Genomic DNA, 23492 nt, shown 5'->3' with positions numbered 1-23492 from the left:
TTTTCAGGTTCTTCACAAAGGATGATGTCTTCAAGGTCACCCTGCAGGGGAGAGCTCCTCGTCTCCTGCCTGCCCTGTAAACAGTCAGATAGAAAGAATAAATATTATGGGCGACACGGGGGCCCTTGTGACCATGTCTTGGCTGCGTCCTTCCAACCGGCTCTCTTTTCAAGAGCTTTGTTCTCTGAGCAGGAAGTCCTTGAAATAATACTGTACATGATTTTGGTATCCTCTTGCCCCTGTTTGCAAGGGAAGTGTAGCCCGGAGGGATGTCGCTCACCCTCTTGCCTCTGCACCTGTGTGTCCTGCCGGACCTCAGCACCCCCAGCCCGCTCCTTCCGTAACTTCCTGGTGACCGTCTTGTGGACTGCCCCATAATGATCAAAACATCCTGAGCCCTGGCCATTCTAATGGGGAGCACAGTGCACCCATCACCTAGTTCCAGGTCCTTCCTGCAAGCTTGGTTCAGAGGTCAGCAAACTGCAGCCCTTGGACCAAATCAAGCCTATGCCTGTTTTTGTGCAAAGAATGGCTTCTATATTTTTAAAACATTGGCATTGTTTAAAACAATAGCAAAAAAAGAATCATTTCATGACTTGTTAAAAATTATATGGGGTACAAATTTCGTATAAATACATATACAAATATAAATACAAAGTTCATAAAATAAAGTTTTATTGTTACAAAACGTTGCTTATTTATTTACATCTCATGGGTGGCTGCTTTAGCACTGTAACATCAGAATTGAATAGTTGTGATAGAGAATAAAACCTGTGAAGCCAGAAACACTGACCATCTGGCTTTCTACAGAAAGTTGACTGACCCCTGCTCTAGGTCAAAGATACTCCACGGCCTGTCCTGACCACTTTCCTGTTGGGAGATTCCGTGGAGTGAGCTGGGTCCAGAGGGCCTGTTCTAAGGTGGTTCCCAGGCCCAGAGCCCCTTCAGAGGGTAGAGCCCTGGGCCAGGACTCCGTAGCATCTGCTGACCTTTGTGGAGGCCTGTGGGACACTTTGGTAGTTGTCCCACAGCAAATGCCAAAATACAAATCCAAGTGCACAGAGGAAGGGAAGTTCCTCCCACCAGTTCTTCTGTGACCCCTTGGGGCCATGACTAGAGACTTGAGACTTTCAGAGTCCACCTCCAAACCACGTTCTCTCCAGCCCCCACAAAGTCCGTTTCTGGCAACTGCTAGGAAGAAGGCATGGGTTTTGGACGAGTGAGATTATTTTAGCAAGATTTTGAACATCTCTTTTGAATAAAAAACACAAGTTACAGTTGCCGTCTACAGAGCAATAATAAAATGATGGATGGATTTTGATGGCTCACTGGAGATCTCAGACCCCGTTCTGAGATCCGTGCCCTCCATCCGGCACGCAGACTTCTGCTGCTTGTGCTCACGTTTTCTTCCTGTCACCGTCAAGGCGCAGGAGCCGCCGTCTCGGTGTGAGCGGGGGCCCTGCCGTCGAGCGCGAGGACATCTTCGTTTACTGCCTTCTCCGCATCCAGGGAGGCCCGGTCACTGAGTTTCTCCTCTTCCTCTCTTTCAGCTCTAGAGTTTTCACTTGAGAATGGACGCGATGACTGGCTCTTGAGGTATTGTTCCCAGTGACTAGGGAATTGCTGTTGTTAACTCTGTCTTCCCGGGGCTTCCTCCCCTTAGGCCCGGAAGATCCTGCGGGAGCTGAAGCACCGCAAGCGCTGCGAGGAGGCGGTCACCACCATCGCGGCCTACTGGCACGGCACCCAGGTGGGCCGCACGCCGCCCCGGGAAGGCAGTGGGTCGGGAGGAGCGAGCAGGGCCGCGGACCGTCTCTCGGGGGCCGGAAATGCTTCACTGGCTTGAGCTACTGAGCACGCCTTCTCCTGTCTGTCTCTCTGACGTTGTGGTGTGGGGTGGCGGCACACGCTTTCGCGTTAACTGCGTGACGGTGACCGATGGTGGCCGGTGTCTTTCTTCCGCCTTCCCCTTTGGGAACCAGCAGTAACCTTTCTTGCCTTAAACTGTTCTGTAACTCCTTTCCAAATGCATCACAGGCGCGAAGGGAACTGAGCCGGCTGAAGGAGGAGGCTAGGAATAAACATGCTATTGCAGTGATTTGGGCTTACTGGCTTGGATCTAAGGTACTTGACTCGCACATCCTGTTCCTCCGTCCCAGAATCCGCCCTAGGTCGGATCTCTAGCCTGTCGGGCCGAACGACTCCAGCTAACGAACGACTCCAGCTAACGGGCTCGCCCTGGTGCATGTCCCAGCGGCCGGATCTAATACACCTGGATGCGGGTGTGTCCGTGCTGCCCGCAAGGGTCCCTAAGCATGTCTAGGCCAGCAAGACTAATGATTTGCTAATGAGGCACTAGCGTAGCTGCTCTTTAAAAAAAATAAAACACACACACACAGAATAACTCTCAAGTAACATGCATGTTTAGTTTTGTTTTTTTCTCGTCCCCTTCCCTCCCTCCAACCCCACAACGTACAGGGACAGTTTCCCTGAGTTGTTTTTGTTTGGTAGGGGGTGGGGGAGCATGTTGGGAATATTCAGGCCTGGGCTTCAGTTGGTCTTTCGCAACACGATGATAATAGGACCGCCTTTACTGCATGCCTTAAAACATATTAATCCGTGAATGAAATTGTGTCGTAGGCAGCCATTGATTATTATAAGCGAAATGTTGTATGTGGAAAGAATGATCACTTGTGATTTAACAGAAAGCTGTGTTCATGCAAAGCTAGCTGTAATTGCCCCCAAAGAATCCCAGGAATTTCAGCATCAGCTGTTTGTGTTCAGAAACAAAGGCCTCCTGAAATACCCTCACTAATCCCCAGGCAGAGTCGTGGGCTCTGTGAACATTTCACATACCCCAAGGGACGAGGCTTTGAGATGTTTTTGTTACTTAGAAAATCAAAGGTCATCCCTGCTAAAAATGTGTATTCCAGTTAGAAACATAAATATCAATAGAGTCCTATGTTTTTAAATGTACCTTGTCAGCTTTAGAAGCCCATCTTATGAGAAAAATGAGAAAAGTCCGTGTTTGCCTGTATAAAGATTCTAATTTGCCCAAAGCACTCACCAGACTTGTTCATTTGTGTTTTCCCTTGAAAAATCTGTGCAGAACAGACAAGTTCCTTTAGGAAGTGGAGGGAAGTGTCCTAGGAGAGGCAGAGGGAGGCTTCGACAGTCATCCCTGGGCTTTCCCCGCTGCCTGAGCTCATTTCCCAGTCAGTACTACCGTGTAATGAGAAATCACTGCTTGTTTCATCTTTTACAGTAAAACACCCCAGTCTGACTCTCCCCTAAGATTGATTTTTAGACCTAGAAGTCGTTTCACTTTTATCGTCCGTGTATTTCACTGTTTGGGGCCTCGAGCTCACACTGAATTTCGATCAGGGCTACATCGGATTTTCTAACAGGAAAGGATTTTGAGTTTTATTTTTTTGTTTGAACTTCAGAGAAAACAACCCATCTTCCTTCCATTTTCCAACCAGTTGTTCGCAAGAGCTGTCTTTTTATACATCCGAATGAATGAACACAGAAATTCCTAGCTCCTCAGCCCCGTGCGCTGGCAGCAGAGGGAAATCTGCTGAAGGCATGAGCTGCCACTCACAGTTTGAAGGCTTGGAGAAGGGAAAGAGAGGAAGGGAAGTGGGAGAAGAAGAGAGAGAACAGGGAAGGAGAAAGGGGAAAAATGGAAGTAGGAGGCAGAAGTGAGCTAACCTTGGGTACCACACAGATCGCCTTCCTCTGGGACAGAGACTCCGTGCACTAAAAAGTCAAAGGACTACACTGGCCTTGTGCTGGTTCTTTGGGTTTAAATGATTATGCCCAATTCCTCTATTATTCTGAAATCCTCATTCATAAATTGGCTCTTCTGTTGGGTGGGGTGTCTTTTTCTGGTCATTTGTGCTGTCTGCATTGGGCTGTCTCTTTTATTTACCATCTAAAACGTTCTAGGCTCGAAGGGAGTTGAAACGCTTGAAGGAGGAGGCTAGGCGTAAGCATGCAGTCGCTGTCATTTGGGCTTACTGGCTTGGACTGAAGGTACTTCCCCACCCCTTCTCTCTGCCCGCCGTGAACTCCATGAAGCCTAGCACTTACTAACCCCGAGAGAACAATCGATACGCTTGCTTACGGTCTGCACAGTCCTTTACAATGTCATCTTGCCTAATTGCGTTTCTTTTTGAGAACAAACCTGTGCACTAATATTTGCTGATTTTATTGTGGCTTATTTCTTTAAACAATTGGTTTAAAGTCATAATTAGCCCTGTAGCGTATTTTATCTAAGAAGACACTTTGTTATCCAAGTTCTGTTTAATGTTCTCTTTATGAGGATGAAGTTTGTTCTTTTGTTTTGTTTTGTTTTTAATGCACGAGACACAGTTACAGTAGTGGAGCTGAAAGCTGACCCACGGCCTGCAGTGGCCATCTGGGGGATCTCAGGCTCTGTTGGCCCCTGTCCGCCTGTTCTGCTCCAGTGACGGCTCCTGGCGCAGAGCTTTCTGCAAAGCGACTGCCGTTCTCATCGTTCAGGGTAGAACCCAAAGGATTCTGCATAGAAGTATGGATTCAGACAAATAAGACTGGCAGTGGGTCATTCAGGTTAAAGAGAACTTCAGGTTCGAATGCCATTTAATTAAGGGCAGGGTTCATTTCAGAGAGTGCATGTAAGTAAATACAACCGAGCCCCAGAAAACCCTGAGTAAATACAACCCGAGCCCCAGAAAACTCAGAGCAGCTCTGAGGCAGTGTACATAAAGATTGTGTCTTCCTTGTATTCAGTAACTCATTGCCATGGGGCGCCATCCCTGTTGTCTTGGGGGATAATTAGGCCCCTTTTTGACACTATTCCTCTTTATTATTTTTGCTATAATAATAAAACAATTCATCTTCTCAGATGGAAATGCCGTCCAGGAAACCATTGGCTCCAAATCTAAACAGCATTAGCAGGATCTGTACATTCTGCTTTTGAATAATCTGCATTTTCCCCTAGAAGTTGAGCCTATAAACTCTTCGTAAATTAATCTTTCTGATGATACCGAATACTCATCAAATAATTTTTAAAGTAATTAAGAAGAATGTAAGGTGTTCTATTTCAAGAATTGTGAACAAGTTCTAACTACTTTTTTTAAAGGATCTTATTTCCCGTTTTATTCATTTGTTCTAATTTGCATTCTGATTTTCATAAAAAGAAGGAACAAAACATTGAGTCAGGATTTTTATTCTGTGTAATGATTTCTACCAGCAACACCACACTCATCTTTAGTTTTCTGGGTTTAACTAATTGCACACAGCAGCTTCAGAAATACTTTTATATTAGGGGTTTCTGTTAGCAACTGTACATCAGATTCAGTGTGTAGGTGAATTATAGGTTTGAGTTGGAGGTAACTGGGCTTCCTCTAGAGGTAACTCTTTTTTCCCACCAGTTTCCCATAGAACAGAACTATTTTAATATGTTACCATTGTTATGAAATAAGATGGAACTTCTTTCAAGTCCAAGAATATAATCATTTTGTGCTTTTTTTTTTTTTTTTTTTTAAAGAATGATGTTGATAAGAGTAGTAGTTTTGTTTTTAAGTCGTTAAGTTCCTGTGGAATCGATACAGCTCAGTGGATCCTTTCAGGCCTGCCAGAGCCCACGAGGGGAACCGACTCCGTATGCCGGCACGGCATCACCAGGCCTTTCTCTGTATATAGCCATGATTCCAGAGAATACTTCAGGAGAAACATTCCTGTGAATATCAGAAAGCATGTTTACAGTGAACTCATTTACACTGACATTCAGCTAAACGTTGTAGGACTTGCACCATATCTCTGTGGATGTGTTCACATGGAATCTCTCTCTAACTGCTCTGCTTTCCTACGCTATTAAAATTTCTGGAGCCAGTTAATAGCTTTCAGTTTTCTTCTCCTTGTCCCTTCTAACTTCATTAGTCTGAGATGTGAAACGGTTCTGAATCTAGCAGCTCCCTGGCTGAAAGAAAAACTGGATAACCAGTAACCTGGAGTCAGAACAAAAGAAGAACTGCCTACATGGTGATCAGAAACATGTTAGACCTTAGTGATCCACAAGTGTAGAGAACGGGTCTGGCGCTCACCTGCCCCGAAGTTCTAGGGAGGCCGTGGAGGTGAGGGAAGCCGCAGAGGACAGGTATCCACCTGGATGTGGAATGATGGGGCCTCGAGCAGTTTGGAGCAGGCCTGTCTCGTAAAGGCAGCGACAGCTCCTGTGGTCCATGTAGGCCTTGTTATGTAGGAACGGGCTCACTGTTGCTAGAGCTTAGGAAATTTTGCAGTCTGAATTCCTGTGTCACGTTCTTAATTTAAAAATTAGCATATAAAACATTTCTCTACAAACTGAATTTGGTTAGTAGGTGGCTAGGTTATAGCCCCTAATGTAGAAATATTTTGAACATGTGCAATTAAACCCAGAAAATGAAAGACAAAAGCCAAAGGTACATAATGTCTGAATTACTCAAATAGGCTAATGTTTTGCCAAAATCTAATGTTCTCATTTACAGCTGGATAGTAATAAATATTTTAAATATTTTCCTCTAGTTTCAAGACTTAACTATATCACTCATTTATTTGGTAAACACCTCACCTAGTTATTTTATTCGTTGGACGTTAGTAAGCCAAGTGAATACGACAGCGTAGCAAGGAGCAAATAGAGAAACTTAAACCGTCATCTGATGTGCCGTATGCTGTGACAGTGCTTAGTGGAAACTTGGGCAGGAGCAGAGATTAGAGAAAAATTAATGCAATTAAGTGGAAGATAATGGGTTCATAAGCCGTTTTTCAAATTTTTATTTTTGGGCACATTTAATTCTCAGTGTGCAGTATGGAAGACAGGACTAAGCAGAGCTTTTGGAAACTGCAGTAGAGTTCTTCAGGCATTGTTTTACCTTTTAAGAGCAATCTGCAGTGAAAATGACCTTAGATAATTTTTTTTATGAAATGTATTTTGATTTGTGATGAGTTTGCAGCTTGTAGAGCATTTCTTGTCAAATCATCAGGCTCTTTAAAAACTAGATGAGAGAATTTAAAACATCAAAACATTCTGGTATTATCACTTAGAATCTCTTAATTTCTTTTTCTCTGATTTAAAATCCACTGTCTCAGTGTGTTTCAGTTATTTGACTATATCCAGAAAATCACGTAGAGATTTTACTCCTTCTGCGCCTGTTTTCATTTTTAATAGAGGTACGTCTTTGTATGGGCATTAACCTCTGTATTCCACTGCTTCTTTCTAAAGGTGCGCAGGGAGTACAGGAAATTCTTCAGAGCCAATGCTGGAAAGAAAATTTATGAATTTACGCTTCAGAGAATTGTAAGTTTACACTTTCTATTAGCTAATTAGCATTATTGGATTAATTAGTTAATAGCATCACCTCAGGAATAAGTAACTTGTTTGCTAACAATTAAATCCTCGCTGTGTGTGACACTGAGAGATTGTGACTTTTTTATCATTTCCCTCCCAAATTCAGGTAGAATTGTGTCAGAAAGTTATCAGTGGCCCACATCTGATCAATAAAATAATTAATAAATTGTTCAGCATCTGACTTCAGCTCAGGTCATGGTCTTAAGAGTTGTGGAATCGAGACCCTTCATTGGGCTCTCTGCTCAGCGGGGAGTCTGCTTGTCCCTCTCCCTCCCCCTCTGCCATTCTGTTTTCATGTTCTTCTTCTCTGACAGAACATAGTCTGGGGAAGGTGAACCCAAGCAAGTCAGGGGTCTCAGTTCTAGCTACTGTAATGAAAATAACACAGACCGGGGAACTTAAACAGTAAACACTTATTTCTCACAGTTGTGGAGACTGGGCAGCCCAGGGTCAGAGTGCCAGCACGGTCTGGTTCTGGTGAGGGCCTTTTCCTGGTTACCTCACTGGAGGAGACCAAGAGAAGCAAGCACTTTCCCGGGTCTGCTTGAAAAGGGCACTAAATCCCGGGAGCACCACCCCTTGTGACTTTATAACCTGATTTCCTCCCCGAGGTCCCATTTCCTCTTACTGTCCCGTTGAGGGTGAGGATTTCAACATAGGGGTTTGAGGGGAATGCCAGCATCTTGTCCTGCTGAGGCGCCGGGAGCTGCTGCAGGCCGGGGGTGGCAGACGAGGCGGGGGCGGAGGGTGGAGGAGAGCCAGGCTGTGCCAGCGTTCCCCTCTGTCTCCGAGGGTTCAGCCCTGGCAGCCCGGGCGGGTTCCAGCATTCCCGAGAGTGCGGACCCTGGAGCCAGCTCGCTCTGCCACATACAGGTCTGGGACGTGAGCGCATGACTTCTGTGAGCCTCCTTTTGTCATCTGTAGAATGGAGCGAAATGAAATGTAACGTAAATGTAAAATGAAAGCTCGGACAGCGCCTGGCCCATCTCCGGTAGTCTAGAGCAGTGTGCTGCCCGGTAGAACTTTCTGCAGTGATGAAGATGTTCTCTGTCCTCGTGGTACCAGACAGGGGACTCTAGCCATGTGTGGCTAACGTGAAATGTAACGAACATGACGGATGAACTGGAGTTTTAATTATGATTTAAATAGCAGCCACTCGTGGCTGGTGGCTACCTCTTAAACATGTAGCTTTCTAGTGTTAGTTGGCTTAAGTATTCATGTTAATGTTAAAGTTAGTATTACTGTTAGCATTCTTCTTTTCTCCTAACCACCTTGGAGCTTTGATTTTCCCAGCGAAGACAGAGAGTAAAAAAGAGATTTTCCAGAGGAGTTACAACATTTTATCAACTAAAACATGCTAAATTCCACTACAGACTGGTCTGCTTGATCCCAGTTTATGTAAAACAGTGTCTTTTCAGGCATATTTTACTCATCTAGCATTTTTTTTTTTCCTCAAACCCACCATAGGTGCAAAAATACTTCTTGGAGATGAAAAATAAGATGCCTTCCTTATCTCCAATAGACAAGAACTGGCCGCCAAGACCTTACCTATTCTTGGATTCTACTCACAAGGAGCTTAAAAGGATTTTCCACTTGTGGAGGGTAAAAAAAAAAAAAAAAAAAAAAAAAAAAAGCCTTGTTAGGTTTTTTTTTTTCCAGAGACTCCTTATCATATTTTGAGTGTTTGAGAAGTGTTAGGTAAAAGCAGATTTTAAGCTATTCTTCCTCTAGCCTCGAGGAGCTGTACCTGAGGGCTTTGGTACTTTTGCATCATGCACTGTACGTCGCTTTCCATGAGAATTCGAGAGCGGCCGGCGGTTCCCGGGAATGTCTCCTCACATCCCTGGCTGGAAGGGAGAGTGCGTGGCTTCATTCCACATTCCCGCTGCTTTCAAGGAGTTCAGGCTTTTGTTTTGTTTCGATTTGTTTCTGTTTTTCATGTTAACCTGAAAGAATACTGCCAGAGGTAGAGACGATAAAGTCCGAACATCTTCGCACAAGGTAGTGAATTCCTGCAGGTTCTAGGAGTTCACTGTCTGAGCTCTGTTGCACGTGTACACATGTACACACGTACACATGAGGACGTGCACACCTGATGATGCACTGGAAAAGAAGGCTTCAGAGTGCCTCACGACACATTCAAGAAGTTCAGGTTTCGCTCGACCTGAATTAAAGGAAAGCTGAAAATCTATTTGGTAGTGCCTAATATTTTAGCTTCCTTAATTTGATGAAAACATCACATTGTATTTAGGTGTTGCCCAGCGTGAGTACACGGGATACTTGTGTAGATGTTGACTTTATTGTAATAATTCAGTCAGTTCATATATTGAATGCTAAACATGTACGAGTACTAGATATGATGTAATCGTTGATTGAAGGACTGCTATTTAGAAAGTGAATGATTGATGGATGTATCTTCCAGCAAGCTCTTTCCTGCTGGCCACCGTAGGCCTGTCCCTTACCAGAATGACCTATGCAGAGGGACGTTATCACGATTAGTGTACTATTGGTACGCGCTCAACATGTGGAACTAGATTCTCGCTTCCATCCCCTTACTTAGTGAGTCGTTTGGTGCGATTCACCAATGTCTCTGTGCTCATCTCCCCTTTTGAGTCTGACGGTGGAACCATTTTCAGAAATAATGGTGGGGAGCCTATAGTGCCAGGGGTCTGCTCTGCTTCTGCTCCCTGCTCTCTCCCAGCCCCTGAATCTTGCCTATACCTCCCTGGCATTGAGGGTGGGGAATGAGAGTGATGTGTTCATTCCTGAGAGGGTGGGCAGCAATGCTGGCGTTCCTTTATAGGATCATGTTATTGGTTCTCAACTACATTTGTAACTGGATTTCTTTGAGTTCGTCCAAAAAACCTTGCCCTGCCCCTCTAGCCACCCCTGTGTCCCTCCAGTGCTAACTCAGGATCCAGGTAGAGGGGAGATTTCTCGGGTCCCATGTCCACCCTGTAGGAAGATAATGGGGGATTCGGAGAAGGATTTTTCCAACCAATGGTTGTAGCATATTTGTGAGTCATGACATCAATTTCATGGATTACTGGCCAGGTTTTTAAACTGAAATGCAGTAGGATAGAAAATAATGGGGTACAGGACATGCTGAAAGTCTTATCTTGGGAAGCTTTTAAATCCGCTGTCCGTGTGTGTGTGTGTGTGTGTGTGTGTGTGTAAATGTGTGCAGTGAGTTGTGATGTACAGTGTCGTTCATACTGTGAGTCTGTGAAAGAGTGTGACAGCCTGAGGACTGAAGGATTAGGGGGCGTGGACATCGCAGTAGGAGGACCAGTTCTCCCAGCAGGGCCTGTGCAGCAAGGCCCTTGTGTGTTTTGAAGAAACATACCGAGTCCCACAGTACAAACAACAGTTTTTAAGACATTTTCCAAGATTGACCTTCTAAAATCCAGAAAGGAAAAATGCTCTTGGTTTTTTAAATGGGCATTCGTACACATTTGTCACATTTCGTCTTGTTCTTGATGCTGTTGAGTGGACTTAGTGTATCTAAGACTGAGTAGAGATTTATTTCTATAAGTGATTATCTTTTTCCCCCCTTTTCATTTCTCACAGTGTAAAAAATACAGGGACCAATTCACAGACCAGCAAAAACTTATTTACGAAGAAAAACTAGAAGCCAGTGAACTCTTCAAAGACAAGAAGGCTTTATACCCATCTAGGTATTATGGCTTTTTGCTTTACCCATAAAAGTCAGTATTTTAAAAATAATTCAAATATATTTGTAGGCTCTTTCTAGCAGAGTTTGATTTTAGTAATAGATGAGAGGTTTTTTAATTTTATGAATTATTTTATGATCGGCTGGACATGAATACACTGAAGCGCATTTGCACCGTGGCGCTCTCTCACGGCAAATGTAGCTGAAGTGAGATTGCATTTGTTGGTTTACTTTTCGGCCTTAGCCTGAACACCTCACTAAATAATTAGAAGTTGTCCTTTAAAATACAAATTGTGTAGGCTATTAAGATAAATTTACATTGTTAATTCCTTTTAGTTTTCTATCATTTTCAGACCCTGCCTGATCAATTTCTCTTGGCAGTCCTCTGGGACCCCATTCCAGTGAATGAGCTGGGTGGGGCTCGTTTGCACAGTAATGAAGAGTGAACTGTCCCTTCCTGAGTATTGCCAGAGCCCTGGTCTGAGATAGTCTTTGCTAAGTCCTTGGGCATGATGGTAGTGGCCTGTGCAGTCAGATCCCTTCCTTTATTGTGAACCGAGTGCTCAGTAAAAGCAGGAACGCCTGTTCAGAAGTTTGCGCAGTGAAGTTGTCGGTAAAGACTGCTTCCTTGAATATCCGTACATCTCCCAAGTTCGTCATTTCTTCTCCAGAATTCCTATCCCTTTTTCATCTGATGTTTCTAAAAAAAGTTAGATTGGACAGTTTCAAGCCAAATCTCTAACAACTTTTAGCTTCTCCCAAAGGATGGCCTAGAGATGAAAAATCATTATATGCTAAGTATATTCCCAATTATTACAATATGCTGTGTTTATATTCTCCATGTCTTTATATGCTGTGTTTATATTCTCCGTGTCTTTATGCACAATGGAAGGCTCTTCCTTTTGAAAGCTGAAGTAAACATTGTTGCCAGGCTCATGTGGTTTAAATATTTTAAATGACCCAACTTGCTGGGTCAGCTGATTTGGCGGCTTGTGATGGTTTCCACTCCCTCTAAGTCGAACGTAGTATCTAAATCCAGAGTTGTTCAGCGTGTCTGCTCTGTAAAGCACATTCAAACACGAAAATGTCCTATAGACTCTCTCCAGCAACCAGTCCATTTAACTTTCTTGATAGATTTTTAAATTGTAGAGTAATTGTCTTAATTAACATTCCCTGTTGATGACTCTTCAGAAACTGGAAAGAGAAAAATACATCTGTGAAGAAACATTCAAAGGCTCTTAGCACTTTTTATGATTGAAAACATGTTTGAATGTGAACAACAGGAAAAATCTATTAATGTCAAGCCAAGTCCTTTTGGGCTAGTTTTACCCATTTTCAGGGACGGTGGCGCGCTCAGGCAGCAGCGGTCGGAGGGGTGGACTAATTTCCCCTCCCACCAGTGCGCGGAGCCGCAGCCCTTACGGCGGGTGTCGGCCTTTTAATATGCTGGGAGCCCAGAAGCACCGACCGCCTATGTGGGTTTTTCTTCCCCGACCCTCCTCCACCCACAGCACAGGCTTTTCAAGTCGCATCTGCAAATTGACAGAGCTTTATAGCTCAAGATGAAGCCACAGTTGTTTTTTTAGGTGGTTGTTTTCTGTGTGGGTTTTTTTTTTTTTTTTTTTTTGCGGGGATTGGGCTGTCTTGGAAGAGGTTTCCCTGAAAGTGTCACCACGCATGCCTTTAGGGAAATGGGCATCTGAGTGCACAACTCTGCCACTTGCAAGAGGGGGTTTGAAGGAAAAGCACTCTGGCTCCCAGTGGTCACCTTGTCCGTTCAGGGCCGTGTCCTTGGCGGAGAGGCCTGATTCTTCTTTCAGACACTGCCTGTGGAGGGCCAGACTTACGTGGTAGTGTAGTGCTGCTCTGTAATGCTCTTGTACAGTGCTCGCTCTGGGTCTGTGCTCCCCCAGACGGGCTCTTGGTTTTCTTATTCTCTCCAAAAAAATTAAATTTCTCTTTAAAACAGGTGATGGTAACGATCTGTGCTCTTTTTTCCATTGCCACATATTGTTAAAGGCACTAAAAGTCCTTTGTGGGCAGCTGTTCACTTTCCATCAGCACATTAGAAGGAACTCCCTTCCCTTCGCATGACACCGCACGAGGGTCTTGACTCTCTTTCTTGCGATTTTTCCATACGATAAAATTTTTATCAAAGTCCTACCTGTAAAATGCCATGATCCCATAAAAAGTATATTTGAAATAGGTTTCAGGTTTCATTTCCAAATTACATATCAGTGACATATAAAATGGATAAAATTAACTTCGATGAAGTTACGTGCTTCAGAATCAGCTGTCACGGTGTTACCTTTGTCCAGTAGTGCCTTCATCAGGAAGCGTTTCTAATGTGAGGGAATTTGTCTCCTGTAGTGTTGGGCAGCCATTCCAGGGAGCTTACCTGGAAATCAACAAGAATCCCAAGTATAAGAAACTCAAGGATGCCATTGAAGAAAAGATTATCATCGCTGAAGTTGTGAACAAAATTAACCGTGCCAATGGGAAGGTAAAAATGCTCACCCTGGGGGCCTGTAAGAAACCCTCCTCAGTTGGGGCAGCCATCTTCTGCTTTCTGATCAGTCGGCTTCGCTTTTGTATTCTCAGCAGAGTTCCTGTAAAGGGAGCTCGTTTCCCTTACCTTTAGATTTAGGTGGAATTTTGCTTGTTCGCTGAAACTTATATGACTTTGATCTAGTGTCTCTGTTCTTAGCGTGTTCTCAGTTCACCTGGGTTTGTGTGCTGGGAGATACAGAAGCAGACGGGCTCTTCCACAAATAACAAACGCTTTAAACTCATGGGCCACTTGGGGTGTTTTGGATCCTTATTTGTTTTGTTTTGTTCTGTTTTAGAGCACATCCCGGATTTTCCTCTTAACAAACAACAACCTCCTTCTTGCCGATCAGAAGTCGGGGCAGATCAAGTCCGAGGTTCCCTTGGTGGATGTGACCAAAGTGTCCATGAGCTCCCAAAACGATGGCTTCTTTGCCGTCCACCTCAAAGAGGTAAAGGTTCACCTGTTGATTGGACTGAAAGGTCTCTGCATTTGCCCAGTCCCTGAGCCACTGGATTAAATTTTTCCACATCTGAAGAATGTTATTACGTGAAGTTTGTAATGTATAAACTTCTTAATGATTTGCAGATTTTGTCTGTATTCATTCCCATGTAATATCTGAGGCTTGGTTTTTCAGTAATTAAGATTAATGAACTGAAGTCGAATGATAAAATCACATTTATTAACTTGTTCGTCAATTCTAATTTCACTGAACAGCTTGGGTGTGCACTCATTGTGACGTGCACTTGTTTGAAAATAGTGCTTGGAAATATCAGGGTGTTTTGTGCTTTCTCCTGTTTTTTATCTATATATCAACTCCGTAAATGTTCCTTTGTTCATCTTTAATTTGTGAGTTTTTTATTAAAGAATGTAACCACAATAAAACAACTGCCTAGTAATTTTGACCTCAGGATTTTTTTAACGTTTCTGTGCTTTTTTGGCTTAGCTAGGACCTCCTGATTCGAACGGTGTAGCTAAGAATGCAGGCTTTGGAGTTTGTCTCACTACGTTTACAGTGACCTTGGCTAAGTCATTTAACTTCATGGGCCTACCTCATTCTTCCCTTCTTTAAAATGGAGAGAATAATAGTATAACTGCATAATGTTGTTGTGAGGATTAAATGAGACACGGTGTGCAGTGCCTGTGCTACAGTAAATAGTCCCTGAATAAGCAGGGGCCAGCAAATGTGAATCATATTCAGAGACGTGTGTCTAGTTGGTGGAGCCTGTCTCGTGGCTTCTACACTTAGGAAAATCCCATACAGTCAGTTCAACCTGTTGCCCCGCTTGCGGATCGTAACTTAAAAGGAGCATATCCAGCCCTAAGACAGTGATTCTGAACCTCGGGTACACTTTGTAATGCCGAAGCCCAGGCCGACCCCGCCCCTCCCCCTGCAGTCCCACCGCCTCAGTTTCTTGGAGTGGGGCACACCCCTCCTTTCTGCCAGCTCCCGGGCTTGCCTGGGTGAAGAGCCGCTGCCCTCGCGTATTTGTTGGGAGTGTTCCTGCTGTTCTTATTTTCTTTTAGCCAAATCACTGAGGAATTCTTACAACAGCTCTTTCAGAATGAGTTACAAGTTAGGTCAGCGCTTCTCAAGCCTGACTGCAAACAGACCCTCCGGGATCCTGTCGTGGTTCCTGTGTGGCCGGCCTGCGGCGGGGCCCGAGGCTCTGCTTTCTAACAAGCTCCCAGGTGATGCTGATGGGGCCTCCGGGCCTCTACCAGCTTTGGGCAGCACAAGGTTAGGTAACCTTTCTGCAAGTGCTCCGGGCAGGTTGGAAGAAATGCCGCGTTGGTTGTTGTGGTGTATTTGGAAGAGTGAATTCCAATAGCTGATGCTTCCGAGAGACCAAACACTTGTACAGCCCCGCCTGCAAGCCTTACCTCCTGAGCTGTCTCTAATTGTGACAGTCTGCCTCCTGCTTTGTCCTTGCAGGGCTCGGAGGCCGCTAGTAAAGGAGACTTTCTCTTCAGCAGCGATCACCTGATTGAAATGGCCACCAAGCTGTACCGGACGACCCTCAGCCAAACCAAACAGAAGCTCAATATCGAGATTTCGGATGAGTATGTGCTTCCTCGGGTGACTGTGCCGTTTCCCTCTTAGCTCCACTGCTTTCGTCGAGCGCTCCGGTCTCCTCCACGCGTACAGCCCTGCCTCCCAGTAGCCAGTGTGTGTCTGGTGCTGGTTCTAGGTGGTGGATGGGCAGTGGAGGTGCGGGTCAAGTGCTCACTTTCATGTCCCTGACATCCTGTGGAAGAGACAAATACGCAAAAATAAGAAAGGGGTGATGCAGCTTTGACTCGTGACAGGGCTTGTGGAGGGAAGCGAGTAGGGTGAGGGCCAGAGGGTCCTCTATTTGACAGGGAGGTCAGGGAGCCTTGTTGATGCAGTGACATTGGACTCGAGACTGGAATCAAGGGAGCAAGCCGGGCAATAACCTGGGACGTGCCATCCAGGACAGGGGGCAGCAGGTGCAAACGCCCTGAGATGGGAGCGAAAGTGACAGACCGGCAGAGACCGGGCCACGTAGAGCTGGGGAGCTGAGGTCGGGAGTTGAGACTTACTGTGGGTGATGGGATGCCATTGCGAGCTTTAAGCAAGGGGATGGCATGATCCGATTTGTGATTTTTCAAAGATTGCTTTGGCTGCGGTGTGGAAAATAGCTCTAGGGAGGCAAGAGTGGAAGCAGAAAAAAGTTCGGAGCTTTTCGGAGCTGTCTAGGATGACGTGGCTTGGGCTAGGGTGTGAGTGGGAGGCAGTGAGAAGTAGTCAGATTCCAAATGTTATTTGGAGGAAACAAGAGGGCTTATTAACAGATTAGATGTTAGATTTGGGGCCTGAGCCCAAATGGTGGTACCATTTACTGCAATAGATGACACGGAGGAAAGAGGAGATCTCTGAAGTTTCAATATTGATTTCGATACTGCATTTGTGATGCCTTTTTTTCATACTAGAGAAGTAGAGTTATAGAATAAGCTTCCCATGTTGACTATAAATTTGAAATTTTGCTTTTTTTCCCCTTCACGGTAGGACTCTAATTATAGGTAGTGATCGTTTACATGCAGGTTGGAGCACCCCACACACTTACTAAATTTATTGATCTGATATCACTTGAATGAATTTGAGTCACTACGCTGATACCTGATGGGTTACTTTGCTTTTCAACAGACTCTTTACTACCTGCTTACATACTTAGCGTGGATAGAGTAAGAATTTTACGTAACTGGATTGCTCAAGAATGACTTGATTTTCTCATTAAGGTTTTACCAGCGTATTCTATTTCACTTCTTTCTAGAAGTCTTTCTAAAGCAAATTCAGACCCATTCTTATCCCTGTGTAAGCCAAACTAAGTCTTCTTGGTGCTTGGGGATTCACAACACCAGAGCCCTCTGTTCTCACTGTACGTTAAAACCGACTTCAGGTTGGTGGAAGATGGACCTTTATGTATCCTCTACATTGGAAATTGAAGTTTGGACTAAATAACTCTTCTTGTCGTTGGGTCCTTTCTCATTAAACAAAGAATCTTAGGAAAAAATATATAGTGGTCAGTTGGGCTCCAGTCAGTTAAGGTTTTAAGCTGTCAGGGCCTGTTAGAACTTGAAACTCCCTTTAGCTGAAATGCGTCTGAGCTCGGGAGGCAGGCTTCCGTGTCGGTGGAACTGACGGTTCCCACCGACCCCGGGAAGGTCCTCCGTGTTCCAGAGGCAGGAGCTCCTTGGCACGTGGATGCAGCAGCCTCCTCCCCGGCTCGCCGCGTTAACGAGGCTGTCTTGGCAGAGAAAGTCGCGTGAACATGCAGGCACGAAGGATTGCTACTGTTCAGTATTTCTCGAGCTGGTGTTCTAAGGACACTGTCTCTGCCTTGAGGAAAGTGCTCGGTGGACGTTTATAATCCTTCCTTACTTCAGCTCTTCCCAGATGCGCCGTCCTGTCATACGTCATGACCCTCCGGAGGGGCTGGGTGGGAGGGAGAGTGCGAGCTGTGGCCCTCGTACGTGGTCAACCACAGAGCCCTCCCGCGGGTCTCACGGTGTGTGGCTGAGGCTCTGCCTGTGGGAGAGCTCGCTCATGGGTGGCACAGACCCTGCCTTGTCACGGGGTAGGGAGGACAGTGGTATGATGTTCCGAATTGTGTCACCTTGCAGTAAACATCCTTGGGTACCAAGTTGACAAGGGTGGTCATGTGAAGAAAGCAGAATGTCTAGGAGCGCCGTAAACGGGTCTGTAACAGCTTTCTTTCTCCAGTTCCTAACTGGTGGTTGGTTCATAGAAATGAAGTAGCTGATGGGACCCTGCACCCCTGCAACATGGGGAGCTCCCGGGCAGAACAAGGGCCCGGGGAGGCCTGATTCATAACCTCTACAGCTCTTAGGCAGGGATTATAGACTTCCTGGGAGACCCTGTTAAATTTAGACAAAATTTGACAAAGTCAGTGGCAGGGGTGCTCATGATGTATTTTTCTCACCCGAAATGGCTTTAATCTATTTCACTGCTGGCTCTACAGTTTAGTATTATAAATGGAGCGCAGTTCAGTGACTGAACCTTCCTCAGCAAGGATCTCGGAAGTAGGAAGTAATTATTTTAATAAACCCAGTCTCCATAGTCATTCTGGAGAAACTGGATATCGATTTCCAGGAGGAGAGTCACAGTTCTGTTCACTCCTTAGGGCGGTTTTAACCTGCTTTGTAATTCCCAACCCTTCAAATCCCAGACTTTTTAGTCCGTAAGTACATTGCATTTTAAGGATGATGTTAAATAAAATGTGTACTATTTCTAAAAAAATTTCTGAAAATGAAGTCCTGAACGTGTTGGAAAAAAACAAAATGAATTTGTTCTGTTAGGTATTTTAAACACATGTATGTATATGTACATGCGTACACACATGATGGTCATTTCAATGTAGACAGTTGTTTTGTGAACATTTCAAATCAAACAAATCATCTCATTCTTTCTGCTGTGAAGTTCTGACTGGCGTTGATGCAGTGGAAAGATGCATTTAACAAGATTGTTCTCTGGAGAATGATTCTTCTCGAAAGTAGAAGTAAATAACACCACTTGCCCCGCAGGTTTATTTCAAAGTCGCATTAACACACGTGTCTTACTAGGAATAGTGCAGTGCGTGCAAATACCTCGGACGTCTTCGCTGTCGTCAATTCTGGAGCGAATCACACGTGTGAATCATGAACATGAAGACAGCCAATGCCAAAGTTATGGGGACAGGAACTCCCTGTACTTTTATTATACTAAAAGTGGTCTTTGAAAATTAAAATTTCCAAGTATCTTATTTTTTTTTAAGATTTTATTTTTATTTATTTAACAGAGATCACAAGTAGGCAGAGATGCAGGCAGAGGGGGAGAGGGAAGCAGGCTCCCCGCTGAGCAGAGAGCCCGATGTGGGGCTCGATCCCAGGACCCTGAGATCATGACCTGAGCTGAAGGCAGAGGCTTTAACCCACTGAGCCACCCAGGTGCCCCCATATCTGATTTTTTTAAGTGCGTGTATTGGCATTAGACTTGGAAAGTGCTTTCCTTCTTTGAGGACGTAGATGTAAGCTTATGTATCAGTGATGCGATTTTGGAACTACAGCTCTTTTCTTCAGTGCTTTCACATTGAAAAGAAACAGCCCATTTAGAAGCTTGGACGGACCATCCTGTTAAGCCAAGTGATAAATCAGGAGTTTATGTGTCACATTTCACTCCATTAGATCAAAGTCTGCAAAGCACAGGCTCTGTAGACCTTGACACTGAGACTAGTGTGCACAGAACATAGCTGTTTTGATGTTTGCACGTGTGGTAGATCCAGTGAGCATGTGATCTGCTGTGTGGTTGGTGGAATGACTCAGCTGTGTGCCAGCAGCTCAGAAAACTTCCCTGAGAAGCATACTGGAAAGTGGTAACATTGTCCTAACTCTTACCGTGGGGAGAACAGCACTGGCTTTGAGGTGAGAGCGCCTGGGTTCTAGACCAGCCATGCCACTCTCCTGCCTCCTCAGGGATGCCGTCCTTGTGGGCAGGGACCTCACGGGATACATCTGGGGGTCCTCCGCAGCACCCAGCCCCGGAGGAAGGTGGTATGCTTGTGGCAGGAGGGTGTGAGAAATAATCTTGTGGACAAGCACTTGATCCCTGGTGGTCTGTGAGAGGAAAGATCGGGACTAGACTGTGGTTTCCCACGGTGGGCCACATAAACTCCTGGTAGTTACCGGTAAGAGGTGGCTTTGTGTGTACACCGATAGATTTTGTAAACTCTGTAGTTTATATATATATTCTTAATATCCATTTGGTGGATATTAGAAGAATATAAGGGCAGATCAAACTTGTGATGTTGTTATGGTATCATTCCATAGGTCACTGCTTTTTGAAATATATTTACTTACGATAGAAACGACTATTAGCACAGTATGTAGATACACAAAACCAGTTTAGGAAATAGGTGACTAACCAGTGTTTGGAAGCCATGGTCTCTGGAGGGTCTCTAGACCCTTTTTCCTTTCATTTTGTGAAATTGAATAGGACTCGTCCCCCGTTTCTATGTTTGCTCTGTAAAAATGGAGGAAAGTAGGAGAACCGCACGCTGGGCTTTCCATTCGCAGCGTGGAAATAATTCCTCTTAGCGCTTCTCACTTTGCTGGAACATGGTGAGGTAATGAACTTCAGTTTCCTTGGATCTAAGTGGTGGTGACAGCGGGAAGTGCCGAGGGAATGCGGGAATGCTCGTCAAGGTCAACATCCATGAAGAAACAGAAGCTTGTGTTCGTGTCGTCATCCGCTGTCGTGTGTACTTTAATTTGTCCTGTTCTCTTCTTCTAGGTTCCTGGTGCAGTTCAGACAGGATAAAGTATGTGTGAAGTTCATTCAGGGCAACCAGAAAAACGGGAGTGTCCCAACATGCAAACGAAAAAACAACCGCCTCCTGGAAGTTGCCGTTCCTTAACCGGCTCCTCCTCTCTGCTTTCACGGACTTGTTTCGTTGTAATAGTGCAATTTTGTTTTGTTTTGTTTTGTTTGGGGTTCATTGTATGTTTGGGAGTTGCCAAAGGCTAATACTGTTAGAGATCCTTGGCAAAATAAAAAAATACTTGACTAATCAATTTTTATTATTGGAATAGTTTTAACCCTTATTAAAATACACAGGAATATGGAAGCTAACAGTGTCTGTGCCATGTCATACGTGTTCTTTGTTTAGCATCATGTTAGATCTGTGTACCCGCAATCAGCATATTACTCATCAGTCATTTCTATTTCTAAGTAGAGGAAATGGTCCCAAAAAGTAATTGTATTCATGCATCAAATATTTATTGAGTGCCACCCCCTGGCTGGGCACGGTGCTGGGTGGCATAAAAACGGACTAGGAAGGTTTTGTGTTTCTTAGGCCATGGCATTCTGGCTGGTGCTGTCCTGACTAGGGCTAGGAAAGGTCAAAGACGTTGAAACCAAAACAGTGTAACTATTGCCAGTGGAGACACCATTATTCCAAATCCCGTAGCACAGTCTCAACCACTACACTTCAAGAAGGGCTGGCCCTAGAAGTAGAAATCGATGACCAAGTGAAATGCCTCTACAGGTGGTTTCTGTTTGAAAAGAGAAAACTGACATTTCAGTAGGACTTTTGTTTGGCTCTTATCATTGCTTTTAACAGTAGAAAACAGAGTCATTCTTACCGTAGAAAAAGTAGCAGAAGTAGTCCTGTAAGATTATATTTTCCTGTTTCTGGTAAACCTTGTGTATGATCCTACATAGTGAATATTTGCAGTGTTGTTTTCATCCTAGTCTGAGTAAGTATTTTGAACAGCTCATACAGTTAAGGGCTGACGGCCTTTCAGATCGTGGCCAGCATTCTGTACGATGTGCAATGAACATCCCGGATCTTCTCTGAAAGTTTTATTTATAATACACATTTTGTTGTAGGAAAGAGGTGATTGGTACACGGCCCATATTTTAGTCAAGGAGCAAAGTTGTTTATACTAATTTGCAGGACTTTTTCTTTTTCCCCAAATTCATAATAAGGATTCATTTTGGAAGCTATATTTTAAACTTTGGAATCAAATTGTTTCTTCTTTGGGAGGATAATGTATATACATTGGTATGTTAAATAATAAAACTGTTCTAATTTGGTGCCATTTCCTGGATCACAACTGTATTTTTGTATTTCAAGCTGTGTTCTCACATTGTGTGTCAATGTAATACCACACTGAAAAGCTTTATCGTTCAAACATTTTGTGTCCTCTGTGTAATTGAATCCCACTGACCTTTTATAAACCAGAAACATTCATTGAAAGTATTTGGGGGGTGACTTTCTTTTAATTTTTGTACTTCAAAAAATATCACTCCCATAAAGAAATTCTCAGAAGCCTTAGTGTTTATTGGTGCGGGTAGAGGAGAGCATTACTTTCTCTCTGTGTTGCGTACCATGTACCTAGAGCGGTAGATTGACGGTTCCTGAAGTAGGTGAGTAGAAATCTGGAACTGAGACATGTTCTTAAAAAATGTTTAAAAAAATGTGTAATACATTCACACTGTTCAATATGCGAGTAAGGATAAACAGAAATACAGCGCAAGTGCTCCGTCCGGTCATTCCCCTGTCTGCTCAGTTCCGGCCCCTCCCCAAGTTAACCATTGTTTTTACTCGCTTTCGCACAGCTTTGTGCATATGCTTCTAAAACAAAATAAACATAGATTCTTACCTCCTGCTTTAGTAGACAAAAGCTAATGCTCTGTAGACTTTGTTCTTTACTTCGTGTTTCTTGCTGGTTCTTTTTTACTGCGGCACAGACTTCTGTCGTGTGGATCTGTTTATCCGGGCCCCTCCCGATCGTCGCTGGGTTGTTTCCCACATGGAAATTTAAGTCCAGGAGAGGGAGGACCAATATTCCATAGGTCTACTTGTTAAATTCTCCCAAATACGGTCTCTGCAGATTGGTCACTATGATGATCAGAAACAGTAACAGTTAGCAACAATACATTCCCCAGAGTTGATTTCCAATAGAGAAGCCATTTAATCTCAAACTTTGTGGTAAAAGTTCTGCAAGGATTTAACAATAGCTCTATAAAGTAGTTTGAAGTGACAGTGTTTTTGCACATAATCCATCACTCCTGGTCTTGTCATTGAAATACTAATTTCTGGTCAGGAACTTAATTCTAGGTGGGTTGTAACTTGATAAAGTTTTTCCGAACCTTAGCAAGAAAACTTCCTTACGCTCCAGGGTGAAATGTGCCTCCTCAGAGTTTCCTAAACTGACCAAACCACTGATGCTACAGAGACGGAGAGCATCCTTGAGCAATACAGACTGGAAGTGAGAGTTCTTAATGTTTTCAATACATGTAGTGATGCCTCTTTTTTTTTTTTTAACTTAAATTCAATTAATTAACATATAGTATTAGTCTCAGAGGTAACATTCAGTGATTCATCAGTTGCACATAACACCCAGTGCTCGGTACATCAAGTGCCGCCTCAATGCCCATCCCCCAGTTACCCCATCCCCCCCCCCCCCCGCCTTCTTTTTTTTCCATAGGGAACAAGCACTAGTGATTAGGGTAAATGTAATTGCTGCTGCGAGCAATTTTTTTGAGGTTTTTCAGCTCAGAAATAGAATATTAAACCTTAGTCTTTGATCATGAGATTAGAGTGGGGCCAAAATCACAAAGAAAGCTTGTTTTTAAAACTCAACCAACCATGCATATGCCTGGGTCTTCCCCCTTCCCAACTGAATCAGGATCTCCAGGAGAGAGCTTGAAAATCTTGAAATTTAAAATTTACAAGATAATCACCAGGTGATTGAGCACATTAAAGTTTGAGAACCACCCAGAAAAAAATCCCAGGGCTGCTCTGTAGCTACACAGCCATGTGTCTTAACAAGTGCTCTGGGAGGTGATTCTGATGGACCCCTCAGGTGTCAGA

At 44.2% G+C, this 23492-nt stretch overlaps 1 protein-coding gene across 3 annotated transcripts in view; it reads left to right on the top strand.

Moving 5' to 3' along the window:
* MYO1B (myosin IB) overlaps nucleotides 1–21714 on the top strand; it is a 176285-nt gene extending 154571 nt beyond the window's left edge. Inside the window, exons 22-31 of one of the 3 annotated variants that reach the window (XM_059168553.1) lie at nucleotides 1664–1750; nucleotides 2038–2124; nucleotides 3949–4035; nucleotides 7247–7321; nucleotides 8840–8974; nucleotides 10943–11049; nucleotides 13416–13548; nucleotides 13892–14044; nucleotides 15530–15657; nucleotides 20405–21714. In XM_059168553.1, the coding sequence (XP_059024536.1) occupies nucleotides 1664–1750; nucleotides 2038–2124; nucleotides 3949–4035; nucleotides 7247–7321; nucleotides 8840–8974; nucleotides 10943–11049; nucleotides 13416–13548; nucleotides 13892–14044; nucleotides 15530–15657; nucleotides 20405–20528 (1116 nt within the window). In that variant the 3' untranslated portion in view covers nucleotides 20529–21714. The remainder of the gene's footprint in view (nucleotides 1–1663; nucleotides 1751–2037; nucleotides 2125–3948; nucleotides 4036–7246; nucleotides 7322–8839; nucleotides 8975–10942; nucleotides 11050–13415; nucleotides 13549–13891; nucleotides 14045–15529; nucleotides 15658–20404) is intronic. The other 2 variants (XM_059168554.1, XM_059168555.1) reach the window with 2 other exon arrangements.
* The last annotated feature ends 1778 nt before the right edge of the window (nucleotides 21715–23492 follow it).

Source organism: Mustela lutreola, chromosome 3, assembly GCF_030435805.1.
Source record: "Mustela lutreola isolate mMusLut2 chromosome 3, mMusLut2.pri, whole genome shotgun sequence".
Taxonomy (NCBI): domain Eukaryota; kingdom Metazoa; phylum Chordata; class Mammalia; order Carnivora; family Mustelidae; genus Mustela; species Mustela lutreola.
This window is presented reverse-complemented; position numbering and strand designations above follow the sequence as displayed.